The sequence below is a fragment of the Pygocentrus nattereri genome, chromosome 1 (assembly GCF_015220715.1).
Source record: "Pygocentrus nattereri isolate fPygNat1 chromosome 1, fPygNat1.pri, whole genome shotgun sequence".
NCBI lineage: Eukaryota > Metazoa > Chordata > Actinopteri > Characiformes > Serrasalmidae > Pygocentrus > Pygocentrus nattereri.
Window position 1 is genome coordinate 3,122,741 of NC_051211.1, and position 18,843 is coordinate 3,141,583.

Consider the following 18,843-nt stretch of genomic DNA (forward strand, 5'->3'; position numbering starts at 1 on the left):
CGGGCAAGTGTGCTCACTGCACCCTAGTGTGTGTGTGTTCACTAGTGTGTATGTGGTGTTTCACTTCACGGATGGGTTAAATGCGGAGGTGGAATTTCTCCAGTTGTGGGATCAAAAAAAAAAGTATCACTTAATATCCCAATAAATGTCCATTCATTCTTTCTTTCAGGTTTGAAGGCTGATTTTTGCTCCAAGGAGATTTATTGCTGTTTTAAACTATCCTTTAAGGTTGGACCACGACAAACTCCACCACTCACCAAACAGTGGAACATTTCACAGATCTGTCATGAAAGAGTGGGAGAAAGTTTCCGGTGATCTGGTCTTATCAGCTGGAAAAGCATGGCCGCGGTTTTTGTAATAGTCATAATTTATAAAAGGTTATTTTTAGCTGTCTGGTGAAGAGTGCTCAGCTATCCCGTTACAAATGCTAAACAAGTGGCCAACAACAATGCTAAACTGTTTAGTTTCTCAGCAACAGCAAACATTAGCTGGCTCAGTACAGCAGTGATGGATCACGCCGTCTTAGTGCCATCGGTCCTAACACTGTATTCAAACACCAGCTAACAGACGACTGGATTTCTCTATAGTATCGCACTGTTTGAGGGGTGAACCACAATATATCTAACACCAGACAAACAGTCCTGCTTTTAGATACACTTAAACTGAAAGCGGTGCTTTTGTGTCGTGTTTGATCTACAGTAGCATCAATTCGCCGTGTTGTGCGAGTAACGAAGTGCTGCTTCAAGTTAGCCAGCTGCTAAAAACCTGGAAAGATAGCTCTCTCCCGCTCTCTAAAGCCTCACAGCTTCTTCAGTTTACTTTCGTTTAAATCAGGGCAGGAACCCACTTCCCACTTTGCTTGGGAATGCATATTGTTTGCATCTTGAATGCATGTTCCTCTGCATACTTCATTAGCTCCCTTTTACCCTGTTCTTCAGTCAGCCGTCAGGACCCCTATGGACCCTCACAGAGCAGGTGCTATTTGGGTGGTGGGTCATTCTCAGCACTGCAGTGACACTGACGTGGTGGTGGTGTGTTAGTGTGCGTTGTGCTGGTCTGAGTGGATCAGACACAGCAGTGCTGCTGGAGTTTAGCAGTTGTAATAAACTTTTATTTTTTAAAATTGAAATAATTTTAAAAATCTCAGACGCTGCAGACACGACCCCACTGTCCCCTCTTATTACTGTCGTGTGTTAATGTTGGTAATGTTGACAAGCTGAACGTGTGTGCTCTGCTAAAGTGTTTGGGAAATGAACAGCAGGGGGCGCTCTCACAGTATTCACAACTTCAAGTTTATCACACTCCAGGTACATCAGTAAGTGTTAATGGTAGATAGCTTTTTGGCTAACCAACTTGATTATTTTGATTCTGTGTTTACTTTTTGTGTAATAGACACAGAGACAGACAGACTGTTGGACATACAGACAGACAGACAGACAGACAGACTGATAGACATTCCTACATGCAGACAGACAGATAGATAGACCTTGGCAGGTAGCAGTCATAAGGGCCAGGGAAAGTCCTCGTCCTCTGCCTTGGGCATGTGCACACCAGGCCCACCTCCCCCACCTTGCAAACCTGGCCCACAGCGGGGACAGAAAAGACCAGGCTGAGGAACAGGTGCATGCTAAATTAGACATGCTATATTGTCCCCTCTGTGTGTGTCTACCTTGCGATGGACTGGTGACCTGTCCAGATGTGTCCTGCTTTCTGCCTGATGCGTGCTGGGATAGCCTCCAGAAGGATAAGAGACACACAGTGTATGTGTACCTAAGGATAACTTTCATGATGTTATTGCTTTAAGGGTACAGTTTGCTGCCCTACACATTTTTTATTTTTTTTGCCTGTCTTGTCTGGCAGATTTGCAATCAGAATTATGGTCAGACTGCATTACTGTGCCAAACAAATTTACTTTTCCAAAATGAGCACTATAGATTATAGGCTCATCTTTTCAGTGTTTCTTTCTTTATTTATTTATATTTTTAATTATTTAATTTCATTTTGTTTATACATTTGTGATATTTTTATAACTGTAAATGTGTTATCATAATGCCAGACTTGACAGGCCAGGGGAATCTGTAAAGAAGGGAGAGGAGAGATAAGGGGGGGGGGGGGTAAAAAAGGGAAATAACAAAAGGGCAGAAAGAACACAGCACAAATGACTCGGCGATGGTTCACCAACTGCTGCTCCTGAAAGAAGAGAAGAAAGTGTATCTGAGACGTACAGCACTTGGAAAGACTACACAAATGACTGTGATGTATGTGTATGTGAGTGTGTGTGAGTGCAGTACAGGCGGGGGCGGCGGGGGCCCGGGCAGCAACCCCAGGACGCCAGGGCCCGCACCCGCCCTCCTCGCGCCCCCGGCCCCACACCCCGAGGCAAAAAGGCAGCGCCCACCGAGCCCCCACCCACCCACTACCAACCAGGGCAAGCACACAGATACCCCAGGTCAGCAGCCACGGCCCCCCAGCTTACTCAGGAAGTTACCGACACAAGCAGTCCTCCCAGAGTCAATTCCCAGCCACCAACTAGGCCACCCGGGAGATGAAACCACAGCCAACCGTCCCGACTAACTAGTGGAACTGATCAGTGGGAACCAAAGAGAGTTAAATTCCTCCAACTGGTATTTAGAGGAAGCAGACATTCTTTCCAGACTAATGTGATCAAATAATACATTTTTGTAAAGAATAAATATTTTTTTTGCTTCCAGTTAATGAGGATGGTTTTCTTGGCGATGCATAGGGCATGTGTGATGTGTTTGCCTCCATAACCAATTCACTGACGTCTCCTAAGATACACAGTCTGGGTGAAGTTGGGATGCAACATTTAAGCCACGTGGACAAGTCTGTACATATCCTGTGCCAGAACACCTGAACAGGCCTACAATCCCATATAGCATGCAGATAGTTATCAGTTACATTGGCTGTACAGTGGGTGCATATGTTTGATTGTGCTAGGCCCATTTGGAACATCCTTTGTCCTGTATAATGTATTCTATGAAGGACTTTGTATTGTATAAGTTGTAAGTTGGGGCTTTTGCTTATTTTGAAGATATTTGAACATATTTCTGTCCAAAAGCTTTGATCTTGATTGATAGAAAGATCACGTTCCCATTTGGCTATTGGGAGGGAGATTGAGTCATCAAATTTTAACAATAATTTATACAGTTTTGATAATTTAGGGGTACATAACTTAAAAAATTCAGTTACCCATGTTGATATTTCCAAATTTAGGTGGTTGGGATTAAATCTCTCTTGAATGATGGATTTCAATTGTTGATATTCAAGAAATTTACTGTTGTTTATTCCATATTCTGATATAAGTTCCTGGAATGTGACAAAGTTTCCATCTTTAATAACATGTTCTAAATTTTTTGTTCCCTTTTCACGCCATGATGTGAAATTTAGTACTTTCTTATTCTGACAAATGTCTGGATTGTTCCAAATGGTTGTTTGCATGGAATAAGTGGAGACTGAGTTAGTTTTAGAAATTCCCACCAGGCTGTCAATGAGCTATTTATACTAAGGCTTTTAAAAGCGTCGTGGCGCTTAATATTAGAGCTAATGTAAGGTAAGTCTGAAAGTTTTGTTTTTCTACAGAATGTTTGTTCTAGGTCCAACCATGGACTGTCTAGTAAGTCAGATTTGATCCATTTTGAATCTATTGGCTAAGAAATAATTATAAAAATTTGGTAGTTCTAAACCACCATTGTTTTTCGGCTTTTGTAGAGTTTTCAGACTTATTCTTGATGGCTTATTTTTCCATAGAAATTGTGAGATGTTTGAATCTAAGGACTTAAACCAAGCAGCAGGGGGTTTATTTGGGATTAGTGAGAATAAATAGTTGATTTTTGGTAAAACCATCATTTTAATGGTAGCCACTCTCCCCATGAGTGATATAGGTAAGGCGTTCCAACGTTTGAGATCATCTTCTATTGTTTTCAGTAAAGGGATATGATTTAACTGCACTAAGTCTAAAAGCCTAGCAGAGACATGTATGTCTAAATATCTAATATTACCTGATTGTAGTGGAATGGTGGTCATGTTCTGGAAACTACAATTTATAGGCAAAACTGTTGATTTTCCCCAGTTGATGGAATAGTCTGATATAGAAGAGAAGCTATCTATTAGTCTAATTGTATTCGGAAGAGAAGCTTGGGAGATTTCCAGGAAAAGTAATACATCATCTGCATAAAGACTTATCTTGTGGTTTGTAGTTTCTGTGTTAATTCCTTTAATATTTGCATTTTGTCGAATTGCTGCTGTTAATGGCTCAATCAAGATAACGAAAAGTGAGGGTGATAGTGGGCAGCCCTGCCTGGTACCCCTCTGCAAAGTGAAGCTTTGTGAAGTGATATCGTTTGTCCTAACGCATGCACTAGGAGAGCTATGTAAGGTTTTGATCCAGTTTATGAAGGATGAACCAAATCCGAATTTGTGTAGAACTGCTAATAAATATTTCCAGTTTACCCGATCAAATGCCTTTTCTGCGTCTAAAGATAAAATGGTTGTCTCTATTTTGTTAATTGTGCAGTAATCTATTATGTTTATTATTCTGCGTATGTTATTGGCTGATTGTCTACCCTTGATAAAACCTGTCTGGTCAGGATGTACTATAAGTGGAGTGATTTTCTCTAATCTTCTGGCAAGGACTTTGCAAATAATTTTAAGATCTACGTTTATGAGTGAAATTGGGCGATAGCTGGAAGGCAGTGTAGGGTCTTTGCCTGGTTTAAGAAGTAGGCTAATGTTAGCAGAATTCATGTCTGGGGACAGTACGTTCTCATTTTGAATTTGAGTTACCATTCTAAAAAGGTTGTTTCTAGCACAGACCAGAATTCTTTGTAGAAATCTACTGGAAATCCATCTGGGCCTGGGGCTTTGTTATTTGGTAGATGCTGCAGGGCTTCGTGTAATTCGGATAAAGCAAGTGGTGAATCCAGGGCAACAACTTGTTCATTTTTCAGCTTGGGGAGATTAATATTATTAAGAAATTCTTCAATAGCTGCGTCAGATGGATTAATCTGTGATGAATATAAGGCTTTGTAAAACTCTTTAAAAGCTTTATTTATTTGTTGTGGATCATGAGTGATGTTTCCAGTTGAGACTTTAATAGAAGAGATAGTTGTTTTTTCTTTATTTAGCTTTAACTGGTTAGCAAGGAATTTTCCGGATTTATTGCTATGTACAAAGTTCTGCCAATGCAACCTTTGCAATAAAAATTGTGTCTTTTTGTCTATTATTTCATTTAATTCCAGTTTGAGTTTTCTCAGCTTGCTCATTGTGTGTTCTTGTGGTGAAGCCGCATGGGCAGCTTCTAAGGATTTTATTTTTTCTTCCAATTCTAACACCTGCGTTTTTTCTTTTTTTTTCTTATGTGTGCAGTAGGATATTATCTTCCCCCGCATTACTGCCATTCCTGCTTCCCAAAGAACACACAGTGATGTTCCTGGCAGATCATTATTTTCTAAATATGTTGTCCATTCCTTTTTGAAATAATTAATGAAATCTTGTTCTTTAAGTAGTGATGTATTTAATCTCCAGTTCCTGTTTGTTGATGTGGTTCTTTTCTGTGCCAGAGAGAGAGACACCGGTGCATGGTCACTGATAGTGATAGGATGAATCTGAGTGTCTGTGACATCCATCATAATGGAGTTGCTAACTAAGAAGTTGTCTAAACGAGAATGTGAGTGGTGTACTGCTGAAAAGAAGGTGTAATCCCGGGGAGTGGGGTGATGTGAACGCCACGCATCAGAGAGCCCAAAGTCGTTCATATATTGTTTTAGAGTGTCTGCAGACTGCCAGTTCCTTTGACTCATTGCTGTACTGAGCCTGTCGATATTTGGATGAAGCACCAGGTTGAAATCTCCTCCTATTATTAGTTTGGTGTCAGAATGATCAGAGAGTGCAGTGAAAATATTATGAAAAAAGGAGGGGTCGTCAACATTTGGCCCATATATATTAGCAATACATAAATGCATATTTAGAATAGACAAGTATTATAAATCTACCTTCAGGATCTGTTATATTGTTGCTAATGGAAAAGTTTATCCTTCTGCTAATTAGTATGGCCACCCCCCTTTGTTTTGAGTTGTAGCAGGCTGAGTACGCATGAGGGAACTGAGGAGAGGTCAGTGTGTATGTAGGTGTTTTGGACAGATGTGTTTCCTGTAGAAAGACAACATCTGCTTGCAAGTCGCTTAGCCGATTAAAAATGTTCAATCTCTTTTCCCTCGAACCAGCTCCACGTACATTCCATGTAACAAACCTCAGTGTACTCATGTTAAAACTAGCTGTTTGAGTGTTGGATGTTTACTAAAGGTGTATGTGTTGTATAAGTGTGCTGTATGCCTGTGTTGTATGTTTTGTGTGTGTATCTGCACTATATGTCTGTGTGTGTGTGTCTGTGCTTGCATGTATCGGTCGTGTATGTCTATGTGTCTGCGCTGTGTTTGTGTGTGCGTCTCCTGTATGTTTGTGTGAGTGTGTGCTGTGTGTCTCTGTGTGTGTCTGTTAGATATGCCTGTATGTATGTGTGTGTGTGTGTGTGAACAAATCGCTTAAAGTGAATGAACAAATCGCTGTGTGGGTGTTGAAAGAGAGAGGGAGAGGAAAAAAAGGTGATACGTAAAATGAAAGTGTACATACAACAACAAAAAAAAAGGATAAACAAACACAACTTAAGAAAGAAGAAAACATTTGGATTATTTAAGGCACTCTGCTTATTAAACCGGCATTAATGTCTTATTATACTAGTCGAAAGGTGATATGATAAAGTATTCGGATAAAGGCGTCGGTGTTGATACAGATCTCCTGATTAGTACAGCCATGGTGTGTTATTAATGTCGCGGTAGAGTTGACCGTTAACGTAGAGTTTATCCACTGCAATGACGGCCCGGGAGCCTCCTTGGATTAAACGCTTACGGATTGGGAACAGGACCTTGCGTTGCTCCAGGATCTCCTTGGGGAACTGGTTGTCTCAGTTCCCGGCCGTGGCTCTTCAACAGCTCTTTATGTTTGAAGTGTTCAAACTTAGCCATGATCGGTCTGGGTCTTCGTGCATCCGGCCGTTTACGCCCCAGGCGGTGAACGCGGTGGAAGCCGATGTTTTTAACGGTGTCCTCTGGAAGTTTTAGGTGGGTTTGTATGAATGACTTGACTGTACTTACCGGGTCTCCGTCTGCCTTCTCCGGGATTCCTGAGAATATTAGGTTGTCCCTCATGCTGCGGGACTGGAGATCAAGGACCGTTTCTTTAATTTTTTTATTTTCCTCCGAGAGCCGGGTCATTCCCTCGGTGAGCGATTTCACCGACTCTCTCAAGTGATTCAACCTGCTGCTGGCTGAACTCCACTGACTCCCGCAAGGCCTGAAACTCTTGGTGGAGTATTTCCACTAGAGCCAGGCGCGCGTCGAATCTGGAGAGCTTGTTGTCGATGGACTCCAGAACTTCCACCGTGCTGTTGGCATGTGCGGTGGCCGCTCCTGGGGATTCTTCAGGGCGGCTCCTCTTGGTGGATGGTGTCTTATTTGACTTGGTCATGATAACCAAATCAAAGCAGTCGTCTATATAGGCGAATATATCGCAGTGCTCCAGAGTGCTGGAGTTGTTGAAAGTAACTAGGTAAGAAATAAAGAAAAGAAAACCTAAAAATGGTTACTTATTTTTTATGCTGTCTAAGACTAAGCTAGCGGGATAGAAATAAATTAGCTGAAAAGTTTGTTAGCAGTGGCCTGCCGCCATTTTCAAAAAGCTCCGCCTTCAGCCGGTTTTGCGGTCTGCCGTCTACTCTGTCATTTCCCCTTCCAGTTGACAGTTGCTGCCCTACACATTGACTATTTAGTACACAATGTGTTTCCTGGTATTATTATTTCTTCATTGCATGCACACGTGTAAGAATGAATAGTCCATTGATGTGCAGTAAGGCCTGTCAGTCACTCTCCTCTCAGTGTCACTGCTGACTGTAATTGTGCTGTGGAACATTAATGCACTAATCTCCCTTTCTTCTGGCACAAGTCGGACAGGTTTTTGCACAGATGAGATGACTGACAGGCTGAGGCGGCGACTGATAGTCGTAGAATGCGCTGTTGAACGGATGTAGGTGAGACAGAATAGAAGTACATTCTGATTTACATTTCCTGCCTGAAAAAAACAGCCTACTATATAAGGTGAGATCAGCTGGGCTGCTGGGCATTCACACACTGAGAGGACAGCTTTTACAATCAGGTATGTACCATAATAATAATAATTATAATAAGTAGTGTTATCAAGGTGATCAGCATTGGAACTACAGCTTTAAAGCTTTTTGAATTTGTATACACATCTTGTACAGACACACACACACATAGATGTATATATATATTTTTTTGTTTGTTTGTTTGTTTGTTTGTTTGTTTGTTTTTTGTTTTTTTTTTAACGCCTGCAGCCTTTTACATTGTATGCAAGGAAGAATGGACCAACATAAATGGCCCAAAATGACTTTGAGAAAAGTCTGGTTCCATTGACTTACACGAAAAGTAAAGTAGGGTTTTCTCTTTTCCTGTAGAGTTATCATAGATATGAGCTTTTCTTCTAACAACAGCGATGTATTTTGGAGGCTTTTGCTTGCATGTCCATTTCCCGTGTTGACCCTGGCAGTTTTCTGGTTTTTAACTTTAGTTACTGTCCTGTCTTTGTATAATAATCACATCTTAATAGACAGTCCTATTTGAGTTAAGGCACGTACGAAACACAGACTCACAAATTCAGTAATAAAAGAAAAAAATTACAGAGAATTAAATGAATAAACAAATTGCTTAAGTGTATAAAATAAAATAAAACAAAATATTTTGAAGATTAGGTTAAATTTCTCAAGTCCGAGTGTTTAACCCCTAAATAAGCTGATTAAACAGCAATTAATAAACTGTTCAATTATCCCTCTGAGACAGTAGAACAGAGAAAAAGAGAGGTAATAAAGAAAGTTACAGCGTCATACAAATTAGATAAAAATATTCTTAAAGAAAGTCTGGACAGAAAAAGCTCAGCCATCAAAGGCACGGCATAAAAAGTCTTTAGTCTGGACTTCAAGTTGATCTTAATACCCTGACTTTAATGAAGAAATGCTGAAAAAGCAGGTTTCATCAAGCCTTTCTGCGCTAAACTTTGCTGCCTTCTGAAACATTAGGCTACTTTTTAAAGGCTTATAATTCTCCAAATTTGGCCAAATCCTTTTATTTCTTTTTATTTGTTTTCACTCTCCTCTTTAACCCCACTACCTTCAGCAAAGCCATGACTCTTTAGTTTTATTATTAAAGCCTGTTTCTACCTCACAGAGGCAGTTACCTCTGTTTAGGGCTGCGTTATGTCAACACTTTAACGTATTATATTTGCTTTAATCTGTAATACATATTTTGTCTAATCTGTGGTTTAGTATGTTGGAATAATGGCATAGTTTATCAGAATTTTCTGATTATTGTGTCTTATTTCTTTTTATAGCTTTTATCCGGAGAGGCTCACAGCAGGACTTGATCAAGAAGTCATGTGGAGGCGCTCCTGTGCGCAGCTCGCTGTCTGGGCTCTGCTCATCAGCTGCTCAGGTAAGACACTAATGTGCTCTCCTAGCTTACTGTTCACACAGTGAAGTGTTTAAGGCTCCAGTGTCATTCACAGCCTTTTAGTTTAACCTACATAAGGGGGGCAGTCGTGGGTGGGAGGTTAGGGAACTGGCCCTGTGACTGGAAGGTCACTGGTTTGATCCCCTGAGCTGACAGTATATGACGACTGAGGCGCCCTTGAGCAAAACACCTAACCCTCATCTGCTCCCTGGGCGCTGTGGACAGGCCTTCCCACCGGTCCGGGCAAGTGTGCTCACTGACCCCTAGTGTGTGTGTTCACTAGTTTGCATGTATGTGGGTGTTTCAGTGCATGGATGGGTTATAATTCTAATAAATTCTATTCTATTCTATACAATAGGAGCACAGCGTGTGGACAGAGTAACCCCAAAATTAGGCAGTACAAACGGAGCAACACGGCTCACCATAGAGGGGCAAGGTAAGCAGAGAAGGACAGAAGTGAAGTGAAGGTTTTGCTCTTTTAAAGGATTTGTATATTACTGTATATTCAAGCTAGAGTGTTCAGTATATTTGTGAGGAAAGTACTTTTTAATCAGATGCTTTTCACTTATTCATGTTTCTCTTATGAAAAAGAGCTGTAGTAATACTTCTATAAGTATCTTACAGTAAAGTCACACATTTACTTTAGTCTACAGTATTACACAGGTACTATAGATTCCTCTATGATATACAATATAACAGGAAGATCATAAAGGGGTGGATTTATATGCTATTATACAAGTAACATAAGTTTAATAGGTATATAAGTATATTAACATTTAATACTTTGTGGCGTCGGTGTAGACGGAGACGCTCTTTATTTGCACCAAACAGATCAGACACACAAAAACACTGTTCTAACTAGGTCACCTATGGCCGTAGGCTACCAACTCATGGTGACCATCCCCAACACAAAACCACCCGCAACTCCCAAAACACAAGCACACATGTAACACGTTTCAATACAGAGCATAAACAAGAACATAAGCAGCCTGTCCCCAAATCTCTCAGCCCAGCGCAGAGACGCCACAGCTTATAATTAAATGGTTTACATGTGAACAGAGTCACTCAGAGTGGGTGTGAAACGCTCCGTCCTACACAAACATACACATTCAGAATTGTTCTCAGTGGTGGTGATAGGAACCAGACGTCCACCTCTAGAAGCTCCCTCACAGAAAGACCAGTACTTGACATGGCTATGAATGTTCTGCCTGATGCCTAACACATTATTTTATTCCAAGGATTTGGCTAAAAATTATTTGCCACTATTTTTCCATCCCTGGTCCCTATCAGCACCAATGTATCTCCACATCAGCATGTCTACGGCAAATCTTCTCACAGAAAACCTCTCTAAATTACTTTAGTTACATCTTTAACAGATGAATTACGCAGAAATTCTGAAAAATCTGTGGAATTCCCCTTGAAATTCCTACTCTGATAGATGGTGGCTGGATTAGCAAGTTCCACTGCAGCTCTTTATGGGAACTCAATTTAGATTTTCTCAAACAGTTTTTTGGTGAGGATACCTCAACTTGCATTAGTTATTTCACTAAAATGACAGTCCATATACTGCCCTGTTGGTTTAGCCTACGTCTACAACCCTCCGGTTCTCTGCAGGATCATGAAGTGTCTTGTAAATGATGTTGACTTTTCTCAGGTTTTGCCCAGCAGAGTCAGTTCAGTCTCAACCTAAACGACCCCAACTTCGGCAACTCTGTGACTTTGGTGTCCCGAACGAGATCCTTTCCCTGCGATGTGGAGAGAGACGCCAGCCTCTCCAGCAAGATAACCTGCTACACCAGGTACCCCTGCTCACCCACTCACACAGGGAGATACGCTCATTGGCTCATTGGCACTGATTTTCAAATTCTCAAAGGAGTCCCTCATTTGACCTTACAGCTCATTATGTCTTCTTAGTTTGTTCAATTCTTTTGTTACAATGGTTTAATCTTCATTTGTTTTTTCTCTTAAATAGTGTATTTTGCAAACAATGAATTAAAACAAATCTTATAAACCTCAACTTAAATATCAAGATACATGTACAGACGTCATCAAAGATAATTTAGCGAAAAATCAAATTTGCCCTTTCCATGGTTTTCCATTTTCTGCAAATGTAGCTGTGATAAGGCTAACACTGCTAACAAACTACATAAGTCAATAGTCACCCAAATATTTTCTGTAAATACGTCTTTAAACCCACTCAAACTACATCCGGCTCTTCATTAAGGTGGCATGGGCTTGTTGATGTAGGATGGTTGGATGGATAGATTGACAGATTGATAGATAGATTTTTAAGCAAACTGCCTTGGTCATTAAAAAGCAAAGGGAAATCTTTCAGCCACCGTTAACAACCAGGTTAACTCATCACCCAGCCAGTTTAATGTCCTTGGTGCCACATCACCCACTTGTGGCTACATACACACTGATCTCTAGTCTGATGGACTATTAATGGAATTTGGAATGCATAGTTATCCTACTATGGCTTTTACTTCCATCAGTTTCACGCTCCATCAGAAGCTGTACAGATGACACGTTTTATTCATGCGCAAACAGTTGAATCATGTAAATACAAACCGTCATAGTGATATGCATAACATTTTGAAATTAAATGCATGGCTAACTCACTACCTAGTTGTTCGGAGATACTCTGTTTAATGTTGTTGGTATGCTTCTGTATTTTACAGAGCGATGCCTGAGGATGACTATGAGGTCCATGTCAAAGTGGACGGTGTTCCCATTCCTGCTCGCAGTACCTGCTGGGGAATTCAGTGGAATTACTGGTGCACATTCTATGTAAGTTTCATTATTATGATTTTTTATTTTATCTGACTGCTTTACTTTTGACCTCATAGCACACATTTGTGATTGATATTAACCTAAGTGTATTGATCATTCTCAGACTCGATGGTACAGCACGCCCTCCATCCAGAAAATCACGCCTCTGACTGGCCTGCCAGGTGCAAATTTCCCATTATACATATTTCCTCTGTCCTAATATCATGCATTTAGAGGGCTCAGATCATGGGAAATCTGTTTTCTCTGTCTTATTTTAAATAAAAGAAGAAAGCACCTTTAGCAGCTGTAGCCAGTCTGTCCATATTACCCCCCCCCCACTAGCAGCAGGCCATGTAGGAGGACAACAGAGTGAAGGACACAGCACCTCCACACTTTCACTCCCTGCAGGTTATATGTGTAATATAAGTGTGTGGGGGGGTGAACAGAGTGAAGACCCTGAAAATGGGTTATTTTATAAGAATCTGAGGGTGAAATAATAACCAAATCACATCATTTTTTATTTTGGTAAATACTGAAAACGAGTCCCACAGACCTGAACACCACACAAGGGTTAATCTCTTGCACTGATTTGGCTTTCTTTGACAAATGTATTCACTGTTTAATTCTCTTGTGTGTGAATGTGCAGGCACTCTGGTTACACTGCGAGGGAGGATCTTCACTGATGTTTACGGCAGCAACACTGCCACGAGCTCCAACGGCAGGAACGTACGGTTTTTGAGGTACAGGAATATTCAACACCGTTGGAAATAAACATGGGCTGACTGGAGCGGCATGGTTAGAGGCTTCGAACAGATAAACTTCAGTTTTAATCAGTGCCGTCTTACGTCTGTCCGGCATACTTGTGTTCAAATGAAGTTTAAACTCCATCGAAATCCAGTCAAATCCTACACACCCGTTTTCTATAGTGATATCAGTTATATTTAAAATCATTTAAACTGCTCAATTAGAAAATTAGCTGACACTCTTGATTGATTGCAAATACACACTAAACAGATGGTTCTTCAAGGGTTCTTTCATAAAGAAAATGGTTCTGTATAGAGCCATGAACCCTCAAAGAACCCTGTGCACGATTAAATGATTCTTTGCATCGTGAAAGCATTCTTCAGAGTGTTGGAGAATGTGCCCAAGATGGTGCTACATAGAACCTTTTTGAAAAGAGTTCTATATAGCACCAAAAAAGGTTCTTCGATTGTTGCAATGTAAGCTTGTAACAACAGCAAAACCCTATTTGGTGCTATATAGAACCCTTTTCAAAAACGGTCCTTATAGAACCATATAAAACACATTCTCCATCAGTCTGAAGAACCCTTTCATGATGGAAAGAACCCTGTAATCATGCAAACGGTTCTTTGAGTGCTCTTAATTCTATATAGAGCCATTTTCTTTACTAAAGAACCTTTGAAGAACCATCTATTTTAGCTTTAGTGTGTAGCTTAAGGAATGTTCTACTTACAATTGTATGCAAAAAGTTTAGGCACTCCTGAAAGCAGTACAGCTCTGAGGTGACGTGGGATATCTGTAATAAATGTTTGATTTATTTAATTAAACCAGCTTTTAATTTATGTATTTTAAACATTTTTCACATATTAACAGTAACTGTTCATTCGAAAGTCCTTTGCTTTCATATCAAACACTACACAGAGAAACAAATGCAAATGTAACAAACCAACATTTGAGTATTCAAACTATATTGTCCAGCTCTAAAGTATAGCATCTATTTTTACTTAATGGCTTATGATAAAGAGCTATTGTCAATGTATTGTATGATTTCTGAGGTACTGAAAAACATGAAAATGTGAAAGTACCATTTCAAATGTAGGACCATATCTTACACAATGACATCATTCGTGAATTCAGCTGTTATTCTTTCAGTTTAATGAGTGTCAAAAAGCTTTTATAATGCTTTCTGTGCTGCAGAGCCTACATGGGAGGAATGCCGTGTGTCCTACTGAAGCCCAACTCGGACGAACTGTGAGTGGACATCACTTCAGTTTAAATACCGAGTGACCTTACTGCAGCGCTCATCATGCGCTTTCCTTTTTTAATGTATTTCAGGTATGGCTTGAGTTTGGACTCCATATACAGTGACTGGGGATACATGAGCTGTGAAATGACTGGAACGTATGTAGGTGAGGAAACCGGTCATTCGTGTTTGGCAGCAGTGAGTCCAGTTAAAACTGATTAAGATCTGATAATCTAATATGTGATGTAATGTTATTTTTGTCTCTGCTAGGACATCACAACCTCAGCTACATTCTAGACAGTGAATACGGAAGGTCAGTGACGTATTAATTACGTACCACATACACATTTTAAATGGATGGTTCTTTGAGGGTTCTTGGTAAAAGTATGAGTTCTATATAGAACCATTTTCATGGTTAAATGGTTCTCTGCATGGTGAAATTGTTCTTTAGGTTCATGAACCATGTATTGTATTATTGAAAATGGTCCTATATAGCAAAGGGGTTCTGCCATTGTTATGATGTCAAGCTTGTAACAATAATAGAACCCACTTTGGCGCTATATTGAACCATTTTCAAAACGGTTCTACGTAGGACCATATACAACACAGTCTCAATCAGTCTGAAGAACCATTTTACCATGCAATTGGCCATTTAAGAATGAAATGGTTCTATATGGAACTCGTGGTTCTAAACAGAACCATTCCCTTCACTACAGAATCCTTTTTTAAGTGTGCACTTGCTGAAGCGTTTAAATGCCTGTTGTACATTTGGGACAGAATGTGAAATACAAATAAAACAGAAAGCAAATTCACTTTCATCTCTATTTAAATGACAGCAGTACAAAGACAAGATGTCAAACATGTCCAGAAACTCCAGCAATCTTTCTGGGCTTAAGCTCATCTGAAATGGACTGATGCACAGAGGAAACTGTCTTGTGAATATTGTGGTCAGATGATTTAACCTTTCACATTGTTAATAGAAATGGATGTTGTATACTTTGGGTTGAAGAAGAAAAGAACCATCCAAACTGTTACCAGCATAAAGTTCAAAAGCTAGTCTCTGTCATGGTGGGACGGGTATTAATGGGTAACCTGCACATCTTTGAAAGCAGCATTAACACACAAACATAAACACATTTTGGAGCAACATATGCTGCCTTCTAGACTGTGTCTTTTTCGGGGACGTCTGTGCTTGTTATGTTTATTGAGTGTTGTTAAAAAGAAAGCTGATGTGACATAGAGGTATAAATGCTCTTGTCCCAACTTTTCTGGAATGTGTGGCAGGCAGCAAATTTTATATAGATAGCTAGTTTTACTGTTTTTAAAATACAGTTCTAACTGAATTTATCAATCACTGCTTTCTGCATTTGACATACTGTCCCAGCCTTTTTGGAATTGAGGTCTGTATCTCAAAATGACTGAGAAAAACCAAAATATGTCTGCTGTGTTTCAGGAGTTTGCCAGACTTTCAGCTCTACAGTGTGTCAGCCCTGAACAAGATTGCAATGTTCCAAACCTATGCAGGTATTGCAGTGGATTCAACATGGAGCATGAATGAATTGTCGCGTGGATCACTATCTGAAGGAAAAAATGTTGGGCTGCTCTAATTAGAATTTTTATTTTTATTGCAGAGGTCACTGGAGTGTCGCCTTCTGAGGGCAGTGTGCTTGGCGGCACATTGCTAACAATTCAGGGAAACTTCTTTGACGAGACAGACCATCCAGCAGAAGTTTTAGTGGGAGGTAATTTCGGGGAAAAATGGTGGTAGTGTGCTCATTTTGTTATAGAATAGAATAGAATAGAATAGAATAGAATAGAATAGAATAGAATAGAATAGAACGTTATAATCCAACTATGTTGTCTGCCTCTTTGTCTGCCATAGCGAAACTTAAATCATTGAACTCTTTAAATGGTTTCACATCTGCTTGCCTCACTCTTCTAGTCTATAGGAGAATTTTTCAAAACTTCTGACAATTCAGTTGTTGAGTTCAGAGTCAGAGATGTTTGGTGTGAAATAGTTGATTGTATAGACTCAGATGTCTTTATAGTGGTGTTGATAGAAACCGGAGTGACCATGACTACAACACAAATATAGACGTTTAATTTAACATCCAAAACCACCAGTGAACCTACATGAGTCTTCTGAGTTTATATAGAATGTTGATGATGGTAAAATAGTTGTTAGTGTATATATATACTGTATATACTGTATAAGAATTGGCTTATAACGCGCTGTATGTGCCTCTCCAAACATACAATGTAGGCTAAATTTTTTTCAGACCTGTCATAAAACAGACTGAGTGTCTCAGTCATCAGGCAGTGAATTCAATACTATTTCATGAAATAACTTTTGAGCTCTTAGAGGTGGTTGTCTGGTTCCTATCACCACTAACGTGATAATTCTGACATTCTCTAGAATGGAGCATTTCACATTTTTGAGCATTTATTTAATTATCAAAAAATGTTATTCCCCCTTTAAGAATACGTTGACCTGATTTTAGAGCACTGAATAATAAAAACGTAGGACTAAATAAGCCTTCATTGGTGTAATAATAGCGCATAAGGCAGCCTAAACAACTTTATGGAGGCAGTACAGATTTTTTGGAGTTAAATTGCAAATAAAATCTAGTGTTTTTTGAAAATGTTGGCTCAGATTTGTTTGCATCTTCCCATCTTCGTTAATTTATGTACTTGTACTTATTGATCATGCTTACTTAGTTTTAATTACTCAAAAAAGTCATTTATTAGATGGTTACTAGAAGGTTTGTACCTGAAAAAAGAACTGCATTGCATACTAGTCTGTGCTTTAGTGACGGATGACGGTTTCACTCGATAACCTCTGCTCACAAAGGCTCTTTTGTCTTCCTGAGGTCGTAATTGTGAGGTACAGAGCGTGACGGATGAGACAATCACCTGCACGACTCCTAAGTACGAATGGAGCAACATGACTGTGTTTCCAGGTAAATTGTCTCTCGATCTCTGCTCTCACATGCGAGAGAGACACTGCGTCAGAGTGTAGCAGTGTGTCCAGTGAAGCATAGCTCAGCACAATGCCTTGGTGACAGTGTGTGGTTGTGGGATGTGATCGCAACTGCGATTTGGTCCTTTGAACATGTAAAAGAGTCTGTCATCTGGCTGGTCACAGTGTTACTCCTAAGCTACGGTACACTGAACTCTGTCAAACAAATCTAAATGCGGAATGCAGAGTTTCATCCCACAGTACGCAGTAATCTGCAGCAATAACAAAAGCATGATGTCATTTGATGCTAAGTATTTTTGCCCATAGGTGATTGAAATTTTGTTTAAAGGACTAAACTTTTAATCCATACCACATTATTTTCTTTGGGTTGTTTTACTTTGTGGTTTAAAAAAAAACAACTTTTGCTTTTCAAAGTTAGCAAGATCAAATGAGGCTTTACTGATGAAATCAAAGTCCAAGTTCATGGTCACAAAACAGGCATGGGTCAAATCCAGGAAACACAGTACAAGAAGACAAACATAACAATATGTAACATTGTGGAGCAATGATGAGGCGGACGCATATGCGTAGAGAAGCGAGATTTATTAGGGGCAAATCCATAATCAGGGTCTAAACGGTCCAGAGTCAGAGAGCCAACATGGATGGAATGGGGGACAGACATTAAGATTAAGTGACCCTTATAAGTCCGACAACAGGGATATTTCACCTCCGCATTTAACCCATCCGTGAAGTGAAACACCACATACACACTAGTGAGTACACACACACACACACACACACACACACACACACACACACACACACACACACACACTAGGGGTCAGTGAGCACACTTGCCCAGAGCGGTAGGCAGCCCTATCCGCAGCACCCGGGGGGCAGTTGGGGGTTAGGTGTCTTGCTCAAGGATACCTCAGTCATGTGCTGTCGGCTCTGGGGATCAAACTGGTGACTTTCCGGTCACAAGGCTGGTTCCCTAACCTCCAGCCCATGACTGCCCCAAAAAGTTGCTGTCAGAAGTGGGATGACAAAAAGAAACACAGGATGAATACACAATGGAGGCCGGAAGAATGATGTAAACACCACAATACAAAACACTTCAAACATAAACCAAACAGCACAAGAATACAATACAAAGACCACCAAACTGAAAACACAGGGCTTAAATGCTGGGAAACAACGAGGGCTCACAATACACAGGTGGTAAACACAGGTGAGAACAATCAAGGGTGGAGTCAAGAAACAAGGGGGCAGGACCGGGAAGAACTCAATAAAAACAAGAGCACATGGACAGGACTAGAAGGTAAACAAAAGCACATGGAGGACTGGGAGGGGCCAATCGTGACGCAATAGGCGAACCGTCCAAACAGGGTTTGGCAAAAAGGCAGAGTTGTGAAAACAGGCAAAAAGGTCATATAAGGTCTAATGTAACTAATTAAATATGAAATTCAATTTGTTAAATCTCTGTCAGTGATGTTGATACACTGACTGAACACGCTTAAATGTGGACTGCAGAG

General features: G+C 40.2%; 1 protein-coding gene across 1 annotated transcript in view; it reads left to right on the forward strand.

Moving 5' to 3' along the window:
* The first annotated feature begins 8,041 nt into the window (after nt 1-8,041).
* Nucleotides 8,042-18,843, forward strand: part of LOC108410901 (fibrocystin-L-like) — a 91,099-nt gene continuing 80,297 nt past the window's right edge. Inside the window, exons 1-13 of the mRNA XM_037542682.1 lie at nt 8,042-8,097; nt 9,475-9,575; nt 9,952-10,029; nt 11,248-11,392; nt 12,275-12,383; nt 12,490-12,547; nt 13,012-13,105; nt 14,304-14,357; nt 14,442-14,515; nt 14,620-14,662; nt 15,803-15,873; nt 15,981-16,091; nt 17,220-17,309. Coding sequence (XP_037398579.1) covers nt 8,042-8,097; nt 9,475-9,575; nt 9,952-10,029; nt 11,248-11,392; nt 12,275-12,383; nt 12,490-12,547; nt 13,012-13,105; nt 14,304-14,357; nt 14,442-14,515; nt 14,620-14,662; nt 15,803-15,873; nt 15,981-16,091; nt 17,220-17,309 — 1,084 coding nt within the window. The remainder of the gene's footprint in view (nt 8,098-9,474; nt 9,576-9,951; nt 10,030-11,247; nt 11,393-12,274; nt 12,384-12,489; nt 12,548-13,011; nt 13,106-14,303; nt 14,358-14,441; nt 14,516-14,619; nt 14,663-15,802; nt 15,874-15,980; nt 16,092-17,219; nt 17,310-18,843) is intronic.